The sequence below is a fragment of the Mustela lutreola genome, chromosome 4 (assembly GCF_030435805.1).
Source record: "Mustela lutreola isolate mMusLut2 chromosome 4, mMusLut2.pri, whole genome shotgun sequence".
Taxonomy (NCBI): Eukaryota; Metazoa; Chordata; class Mammalia; order Carnivora; family Mustelidae; genus Mustela; species Mustela lutreola.
Genome location: NC_081293.1, coordinates 28,100,133 through 28,110,046, shown reverse-complemented (window position 1 = coordinate 28,110,046; position 9,914 = coordinate 28,100,133). Strand labels below are relative to the sequence as shown.

At 43.3% G+C, this 9,914-nt stretch overlaps 1 protein-coding gene across 3 annotated transcripts; it reads right to left on the bottom strand.

Moving 5' to 3' along the window:
• Positions 1 to 1,653: 1,653 nt before the first annotated feature.
• BLOC1S2 (biogenesis of lysosomal organelles complex 1 subunit 2) lies at positions 1,654 to 8,509 on the bottom strand. 3 transcript variants are annotated; one of them, XM_059169207.1, is made up of 6 exons: positions 8,397 to 8,509; positions 7,944 to 8,060; positions 4,537 to 4,656; positions 3,760 to 3,864; positions 2,981 to 3,044; positions 1,654 to 2,155 (listed from the first exon to the last, which is right to left on the bottom strand). In XM_059169207.1, exons 1-5 carry the CDS (start codon positions 8,464 to 8,466, stop codon positions 3,025 to 3,027), a joined length of 432 nt encoding a protein of 143 aa, XP_059025190.1. In that variant the 5' UTR covers positions 8,467 to 8,509; the 3' UTR covers positions 1,654 to 2,155; positions 2,981 to 3,024. The 3 variants fall into 3 exon arrangements, with proteins under 3 accessions (XP_059025190.1, XP_059025189.1, XP_059025188.1); XM_059169206.1 differs by lacking the exon at positions 2,981 to 3,044; XM_059169205.1 differs by lacking the exons at positions 1,654 to 2,155; positions 2,981 to 3,044 and adding an exon at positions 3,069 to 3,163.
• Positions 8,510 to 9,914: the final 1,405 nt, after the last annotated feature.

Here is a 9,914-nt window from a genome sequence, read left to right as displayed (position 1 = left end):
CTTCAAAGAAAAGACTGGGTAATAAAGAAATCAGTATTCTCTAATTATAGTTTGTGTTTTTTTTAAAATATTTTTTTACTTGTGAGAGAGAGAAAGAGAGAGTGCACAAGCAGGCAGAGGCGGAGAGAGAAGCAGGCTTCCCACTAAGCAAGGAGCCCAATGCGGGACTCAACCCCAAGACCCTGCTATCATGACCTGAGCTGAAGGCAGCAGCTTAACCGATTGAACCACCCAGGCATCCCCCTAATTATAGTTATTAACTATAAGAACTTTTAACTTTAAAAATAAACAGCTTTATTGGGATGCCTGGGTGGCTCAGTCAGTTAAGCTTCTGAATTCAGCTCAGGGCATGATCCCAGGGTCCTGGGATTGAGCCCCACTTCGGGCTCCCTGCTTAGCTAGGAGTCTGCTTCTCCCTCTGCCCTTGCTCTCTCTCAAATAAATAAAATCTTTAAAAAATAAATAAATAAAATTTTGGTTTCTGAGTAAAAAAAAAACAAAATTAATCTGGCCTTTTCAAAGCAGCTATGAGAAATCGCTAAAGGATTCTTTTTTTTTTTTTTTTTTAATATTTTATTTATTTATTTGACAGACAGAGATCACAAGTAGACAGAGAAGCAGACAGAGAGAGGAGGAAGCAGGCTTCCTGCTGAGCAGAGAGCCCGATGCGGGGCTTGATCCCAGGACCCTGGGACCATGACCTGAGCCAAAGGCAGAGGCTTTAACCCACTGAGCCACCCAGGCGCGCCCTTCGCTAAAGGATTCTAAGCAGGAGGGGTGACATAGTCACGTGACATTTTATTTATTTATTTATTTATTTATTTTTAAGATTTTATTTATTTATCAGAGAGAGAGGGGGAGAGAGCGAGCACAGGCAGACAGAAAGGCAGGCAGAGGCAGAGGGAGAAGCAGGCTCCCTGCTGAGCAAGGAGCCCGATGTGGGACTCGATCCCAGGACGCTGGGATCATGACCTGAGCCGAAGGCAGCTGCTCAACCAACTGAGCCACCCAGGCGTCCCGCCACGTGACATTTTAGATTGCTCTGACAGCAGTTTGGAAGGTGCATTGGAGGGATCGTTACGGTGAGTAGACACAGCTATAGTGCAGTGGGGCGGGGGACAAGTAACAGTCTGGAACAGAGATAGTAGGAAAGGACAGAAACAGGGTTAAGAACTCTTTGGGAGACAGAACTGAGGACCTCAGACCCCTTCCTGGCTGGTGACCCCCAACTCTGAATAAGGATGCCTGTCCTCCAAACTAGACTGGCCTGTCAGTCAGTATTCTCCAACCATTGATGTCTTTAGTCTGAAAGGAAGACAGTCAGAGTCCTGGGAGCCCCCTCTGACCCAGCAGGCACAAAGAGGAAGATGTTTCAGAAAATGCTCTATTTTATGAGTGGCAGCCCCACTTCCCCACCTAACATATACACATACACAGTCTTTGTCTTTATCACATTTCCAAAAGGGAACATGTGTCAAGATGTCATCTATCTCCAGACATGAGTCACAGACAGAAGAGACAGGAAGGGCCCATCACATATATCAAGCTATCAAAACACTCCTTTCACTGCTTCTGCTCAATCTAGTAATTATTTAAGATTTCCTATTATTTGCAATGTTATGGGAGAGTAAATTACTGACATTCACAAGGTGGTAATCTGTTAAGAACAAGTTTTTTTTCTTTTTTTAATTTAGGATCTTATTAGCAATACATCAGCATCATTAATAGAAAAAAACACTGTTGACACAGAAACTCAAAAAACCAGCCATTAAGAAAATAATGTAATAATCAACCACTATGAGAGAAGAATGGTTCCTCTCATTTGATTCCACTGGCAAGCCCAGGCTTATCCTGAACTTTGAGAGACTCTCTGTCCTGAGTGGATGATGAAACATTCAAGTAAAAGGTAAGAAGTTATAAGTGTGAGTTTCTGAGGGATACTGCCTCAAAAGAAGTTCAGGGGTAGCCATAGTCCTCCAGTTCACTCCAATGTTGGTACATTTCTGGGATGACCAGCACAGTTTCCTTTCGAGGAGTTTTGACAATTCATCAGCCTCAGGATTCAGGTCTTATAAAACATTCTTCCATATTAAAAAAGACTTTGATCCACAGGAGTAAGTTTTTCATCGCTTCTCCAGCTTCTTGTACTTGGCTTCTGCCAGAGAGAGAGGAGGAAGAAGTTAAATCTTTTAAAACCAGCTCTTACAAAGATCTTTTTAGTCAGCATTTCCAGGCAAGTTCAACAATATCTATTACATTAAAAAAAAAAAATCTATTGCCTTCAATCTCATAATCTGTCCAAACTGGGTCCAAATTGGAGGCACACCATAAATGTTAACATTCATATTAGCTAAAGACAGATATTTCGATGTGCACAACCTAAGATAAAAAGTTTCACACACACACACACACATACACACAGAATTAAGAACAAGTTCACTAAGTTCTAACCCTGTCAACAGCACGTGCTCAGACAACTCCGTCAGTATTAAGCAGAGCTACTGGCACTGGAGTCATGGGAAGCCTTACTAAGCACAGGAAATTGCTTCTCCAGGCACTGTCCCAGGCACTCTCTGACAGCCAGACTGGAACACTCTGGACATACAAATGTATGTTTCCCCTTTTATTTTCTTATTCCTACACCTCACTATAGGAAAGCAATTTTGAAAGACACAAAGATTTAAAAGACTATCAAATAAGCCTCTTAATGTGACAGATTATCTTTTTCTTTAAAATCTTGAAAAAGGGGCGCCTGGGTGGCTCAGTTGGTTAAGCAGCTGCCTTCAGCTCAGGTCATGATCCCAGAGTCCTGGAACTGAGCCCTGCATTGGGCTCCCTGCTCAGTGGAGAGCCTGCTTCTCCCTCTCTCTGCCTGCCTCTCTGCCTACTTGTGCTCTCTACCTCTCTGTCAAATAAATAAATAAAATATTTAAAAGAATAAAATAAAATAGAACCTTGAAAAAAATAAATCAAAACAAACCTTGAAGTCATCTGGTACAATGCCTTCTATACAGTAAGTTTCAGTCACCATTTAGTAAATTTAATTGTGGACAATGAAACTGTTAATCACCATTTCATGTCAAATCTTAGTCTGCTACAGACCTCTCTCCCGAAGTAGCCAACAATTGTCAATGATGAAAATAAAATGATCTGTAAATTATATCTAGGATAAAGACAACTCCATTATTTTTAAATGCAGATGTAAAACCCAGAGCCAGTTAGTAAGCCATCAACAATACAAGTACCAGTTTCATCAATAAAGGAAAAGTAATCCTTCAAGAAAACTCTTGATTGACTTTCCCATTTTTTAAGACATACGCATCTACATTACTAAGGATGCTTCAGCCTGCTGAACCCCAATTTAAGAGCTTGAGCTTTATAATCAAACAGACCTGGTTGGGACTATAGCTCTTCCACATGCTAGCTTTGTATCCTTATGCAAGTTATTTAACCCCTTTGACCAGTTTCCTCCTTCAAAGAATGGGGATAAAAATCACATACTTATCTCATAGAACACTGGGAGGATAAAAGGGTAATACATGTAAAGCACTAAGAACAGTGCCTGACATATATCATTAAGCACTCAGAAAATAGTATTTTCATTACTACTACCATTAAAAAATTAGTCTCACTAGGTTTTCGTGAAACTTAATTAAAATCGATCATCACAGGCACATCAATGTTAACTATCCTATTAACTAAGGTCAGGCTGGGGGGCAGGGCACTCTTATTAGTCAAAACTGACATAAAAATGGTTACCCAGTTTTTTGGAATATGCATCCAACTTGTAGGCTGCCTGCTCAAGAGCCGCCACTTGCTCTTCAATTACATTGATCTGATCCAGATAAGGCTGCAGTCCAGCATCTTTGAAAACAAAGACAGACCACGTGTCCATTCAGTTTCAACAGAGTGTAGAAAAAAGTGGGAAAGTAAAAATGCTAGTGTCCCTCCAGCTCTGCCCAAGACACAGTAGGTAGGGTGACATGATTCTGATCACTGGCACGACAAACACTAGCAGACAGTAGCTAGCAGATCAGGCAGAACTGTGACCTGGACCAAGCAAGTCTCTCTCATCCACTAATTTTCCTCTCTTTTAAAATTCTTGCTCCTCAAACAATCCTTCCCTTACAGATTCAGTTTCTTAAGTAATCCCCTACCAAGAAAGAGTACTCTAGAGATAGGGAACACAACTATAAGTCAATGGAAAAACATATTCTGCCAGTCTAAATTAGCATTTTCCATTTATAGATGTTCTGGTTTTCTGCTTATACAGTAGTCCTTTATGGATTTCATTGTTAAATAAATTTACTAGAATCTGACAGGACTAAAGTGATCATATCAAGATTCAGAAGCAGAAATAACCATGACAAAATATGCTAAAACTCAAAATGGAAGAAATTCACCATAACTTTGTAATTCACTTTTCGAGAATGAGCTCCCTAAGGACAGGTGCCATATTCCCTCCACTTCTCCACAATTCCAAGCACAAAAGAATACTAAATACAAACATGTTTAATTATAAAAACTATTACTTACATTTCTGGTTTAAATCCTTTAAGTTTCTACTAATGTTTATAGCAATATCTTTCATTTCAAGATACTTCAGGCTGGTTAGTTTATTCATATTTTCCAGGAGCTTATAATCTTCGCTGGTGGCTTGAAAAGAAACAGAAGATGTGATGCTTTTAAGATCTGTGTCATAGATCACTGGAATGTGGAATCATGGGCCAAATGGTAGTTCCAGGCAGGACCCAGAGAATGTCAAAATAGTAGGCCACTACTGATTTATGACATTCATACTCAGCCTGTGTACTCTGAATGCCTAAGCAGAAACTCAGGTAATAATCAGCAAACTATTTAAACCAAGTAAGAGCCAGAGACTTCAGAATCTTGGTTAAACAAGTAAATAATAAATTCATGTTTTTTTTTTTTTTTTTTTGACGGACAGATCATAAGTAAGTAGAGAGATGGGCAGAGAGAGAGAGAGAGGTGGAAGCAGGCTCCCCGCCGAGCAGAGAGCCCGATGTGAGGCTCGATCCCAGGACCCTGGGATCACGACCCGAGCTGAAAGCAGAGGCTTTAACCCGCTGAGCCACCCAGGCGCCCCATAAATTCATGTTCTAAGAAGTGAGAGGTGACACAGTCTTGGTATTTCTATGGTATGATAACACATAATCTGAAGGACTGCATCATAAATACATATAAAATCAATTAGGACCTCACCATTTCTTAATAACTCATTTATTACTGTGTGATTCTATATTGCATTTTATGTACTCCTTTTCATGTCCTCAGTTCCCTTCCCCATCTCTACTCAAAGCAAATGGCTACCCAAAGCAAATTTTCCTGAAAAGTGGAAAATTCCTCTTACATGAGTTGTGTCAACCTTTGTGCCTCACTTCAAAACTTCTCCGTACCTTTTTATCTTCCCAAGAGGCAGGAGTGCCCCCTATTTTTGCCAACACGTCTCCCATGCTCTTGCTTCCTCTTCTTCAGGGCCTCTTTTCAATCATCTCCTTTCCCTGGCATTTTCAAATTCTCTATCCTGGCAGCTTCTTCTCTCTCTAGAAATACATTCAGGTTTCTCTCCAGCTCAAAAGCACTCTCTCTCTTCTGCTACACCTACATCATTTGTTCTAAAGCAAAGGAGCTTCACTGCTAACCCTTCTGAAAGACCAACTCATACTCACTGCTTCTTCTTCCTCAGCATTCACACATGAAAACCCTTGCAGCCTGGCGTCTGACCCTATCATCCAAGGAAACTACATGCTCCGGGGTCATTGGTGTTCTACAAAGCACCAAATCCATAGCGTTTTCTCAGTTATTATCCTCCTGAACCTCTCCATAGTACCTGACCCTGTGATCTCCCTATTTTCACAAAATGCTCATTTCCCTTTGTTGCCACATCATCCTATTATCCTGATTTTCTCATCTCTTTCAATTCACTCTTTGTAGGTTTCTGTGCTAGGTCCGTTCTCATTCATCCTTAACTGTCACTTCCCAACTTTTTCCCAGCTGTGACCCAACTGATGTTTACATGGGTGGCATTCCTATGGGCATTCCCAGGGTGATGCTAGCTTCCTTTCAGACTCAAAAAAGCATCTGTACAAATAAGAATGACAATCACAGGGAAATTGCATTCCGTTTAAAATTAATTTTATTGTAAGTAAACCATTTGTAAACCTAGATGTTTTAAGAACTGTTGTTAGAAACAAACTAATTGCCCTATACAAGCATTCACTGAGATTATAGTTGAGGCCATAAGTACAGTTAGCTACCCCTAAGCATATCCTTGCCTATCTCATCCTGCAGAGCCTTGACTCACACCCTGTGCAGGTGACTCCCAGATCTGTTTCCCCTACTCTGATCACTCTCTGAGATCAGGGATCACGTCTGCAAGTAACCTGAGTGTCCTGCTAATATCTAAAATCAGCCAAGCCAAAACCAAAAACATTTTTACACTAAACACTGTTCTGCTTTCCCACTTCTCTATTTTAGATGATGGCACCGTCAGTTTAAAACCTAGAACACCTTAGCCTGCTCCCATATCTCCACAGGCACTTCTAAATTCCACTTCTGTGGCATTCTTGCACCCATAATTTCCTTCCCATTCCTTTTTACCATCACCCTGTCACTGACCATCATCATTACTTTTCATCCCCAAACTTGCTCATGTGTCTGAGCTCTCTCCTCCACAACCATACACCTTCACTGCTAGCAAATTAGTCTCTCTAAAAAAAACCCAAGGGTCACACTCTAATACCTAGAAGCCTGCAAGATCATGTAAATGAATGAAACAAGCCAAGTGTTGGCATGTTAAACGCATAAGATTATTCACTTCCACAAAGAAATAAGCTCTTTCCCATTTCTTAGAACACACAGTCGTCTTACCTATCATTTACTTTACCAACCTGGATAGAAATATTGGTACAGAAAATTGTTTCTCTACCACTACTAACAAACCAACAATCTAAGAACAGTGATAAATGGCAACTGATCAGGTCCCAGTAAAAGGGAGGAAAAAGAGTGGTGGGGAAAACACTGCGTGGCACTAGTCCATTTAGAGGAGACAGCTGCTCAGCTGTCAATCACAGCATTACAAGAATGGGGAACTAGTATTGCCACATCTTTGGAATTTTTAAAGAGAAGTCAAAAATCTATTATTTGTTACTTGATTTCTCTTGCTCAGAAATAACTAAAAAACCGATAGGCAGAGCCTCACAAGCCCTCCCATTCTGCACCAAGCCTTTTCTCATTAATTCTGGTTCCCAAATTTAGCTCACAGCAATTTCCTGGGGAAGTGAAACAATGCTTATGAGAGGCCACAGGAGCAAACTTCACTTTTTGGACCTTTCTCCATACATAGGTTATATGTTCACCTGCAAATACACAATGAACTCAAAATTAATCATGCCCCGAAGTGTGGGTGACCAAATCCTCAGAGCAACCTAGTAGGGTCCTAAATCTACAGGTCACTCTCCAGTCCCCAATTTCATTTCTCTTTGTCCCAGTAAATAAATCTGCTTTAAGGGAACAAACTATTCCCTTATACCGCCTCACTCACTCATCATTTCCCCCCTTTTTGGTCAGTCATTCCTTTCACAATCCTGCTAAAAATACACCTCCTCCAAGGAAGCACGTCTTGATCAATTCTTTTTTGTCTTCTCATACTTAGTGTACACTACCGAGGCTTGAAGAGTTATATTAGGCATTTTTATGCATTTCTGAAATTAGCTAGTGAATTTCTCCAGGGAAGGAACGGACCTTTTTCTTTCCCACTCATAACCTTCCCAAACTTCCAAGAGGAATATTTCAGGGCATGGGGAGCTGGGGAGGGAGCCAAAGACGGATGCTGCTTAAGCACCTCACAGCTCCCAGAGCCAAACTACAGCTCCAGCGAGTGATGCAGGGCGGTGACCGAATCAGCCCACATCCAGCCTCACCCGTCAGTTCCCCAGTCAGGTAAGTTGCCATTTTGGAGAACATGTCCCGGCAGAGCTCGGTGATGTCAGCCTCAGCCGGCTCCTTTGCTTCCTCAGCTGTCTCCACGGCGGCATCGTCTGAATCAAAGGAGAACGAGTAAGTGTCTCGCCCTACACCGGGTCCTAATCCAGCCATGGCACCCTCTCCCCACAGCCCCACATCTCTTCACCTGTCCTCGTTCGATCAAGCAGGCTCCGCTCTCCCTGTACCATAATTTCAAGTCCCCCACGTTGCCCTGGCCCCACCTGACACGCCAATTCTGCTCCCTGGCACCGGCCGTTGGCTCAGATCCGATCCCGTGGCCAAACCCCACCTCAGTCGTCCCGTCAGGTGCGCCCCTCCGACCTGCTCGCCGCGGTCAGGTGAGTTCCCGGCCTCCTGCCAGACAATTCATCCCCAGCTACTCTACGTACCTCGAACCGGCTCCTCTCTTGGGGCCGCGGGGACACCCTCTGCTGCCGCCGCCGCCGCCGCCGCCGCCATGCCTGGCCCCGCGCTGCTTCCGGTTGTGGGACACCCGCGCCTGCGCACCGGGCGTGCCCCACCCACCCCGCCGTCCCCACCCTCCCCGCCCTGGGTTCGCAGCCCTGGGATACTCCATCTCTTTGCTGAGTCCTGCGGCTTACGGGGAGTGATAAAGAGTAAGCTTAAAGCTGAAATTGAAGCTAAAATGAGCTATCCTAAGTCGATCCATTGCCATAGTCGCGATGTCTGGAACTGAGAATGCACTCATCCCCGTCACTAATCTAGTAAAACCGACGACCCATATGGGGTTGGTTGAGCTCTGGTGGCCTGCTGACCAAAGTCACAAGGACAGGTTATCCTCTTCCTAGACACTCCCCACCCAGGCTGGTATTCGTTGCCAAAGACTTCTAGGAGAATCCATGTCTTTGAAGGTAGTCTCATCCAGTCTTTGGGAAACCTTCACTCATTGACCCCTGAGCTGAAATACTGGCCATTCCAATGTCTTGGTGAAATAACTGATTTGCCCCTTTATCTTTTTTCTTTCTTTCTTTCTTTCTTTCTTTCTTTCTTTCTTTCTTTCTTTTTTTTTAAGATTTTATTTATTTATTGGACACAGAAAGAGAGAGATCACAAGTAGGCAGAGAGACAGGCAGAGAGAGAGGGGGAAGTAGGCTCCCTGCTGATCGGAAAGCCCATGATGTGGGCTGATCCCAGGACTCTGAGATCATGACCTGAGCTGAAGGCAGGGGCTTAACCCACTGAGCCACCCAGGCGCCCCGCCCCTCTTTTCTTAAGGTGCAGGTTGGCACCTACTTCTCTTCAGCTGATACAGTCTTTCTGGAAGAAAGCTTTATAACTTTTTACAGCTGAGGATACACTCGGGTTATCTTGATTGCATTTATTCACGAGTCTCCTGGGTGTATAGAGTATAGATAATGGGATGGTGAAAAGGGTGGGAAAAGGGAATGGGTGAGAAAGAGCAACTGGGGAGCAAGGTGCAAAATGAGAAAGAGGTAAAGATCACAGGGGAAGGGGAAAAGGATACATAGTGGGACTGGAACACAGACCTATACAGCCCAAATCTTGGTGTAGGAGTTCTTAGTCCTATTCCTAGTTATTTTCCATCTCCCCCTCTTACCTCCCACATCCTACACCACACACACACACACACACACACAAACCCCAGCTACCCATCATGCCAGCATAAGGACTACCTTACTCTTTTCATCATGAGGACCAGATCTCCCTAGGTCACTGTCTCCACTCTCTAAATGGTACAGTCATGATGCCCATCATTTCAAATCATTCCTATGAGCCAGAAGTTCTTGTTTCAGCCCCTTCACATTGTCACTGCTGCCAATCGACCACTCCTGGCAGGGATAAGTGCTCCAGCCCAGATATAAGAATGGTTCACAGCTCCATCCTCTCTTCTTTCCCCTACAATCCCAGAAGCAAATGCAAAGTCC

Excerpts from the sequence above, each read along its gene's own strand:
- BLOC1S2 (XM_059169205.1), bottom strand. The coding sequence starts at position 8,466 with ATGGCGGCGGCGGCGGCGGCGGCGGCAGCAGAGGGTGTCCCCGCGGCC. Across the intron at positions 8,061-8,396 it reads AAGAGAGGAGCCGGTTCGAG|ACGATGCCGCCGTGGAGACA; the intron begins GTACGTAGAGTA and ends CCTTTGATTCAG. Across the intron at positions 4,657-7,943 it reads CCTGACTGGGGAACTGACGG|CCACCAGCGAAGATTATAAG; the intron begins GTGAGGCTGGAT and ends TTTCTTTTCAAG.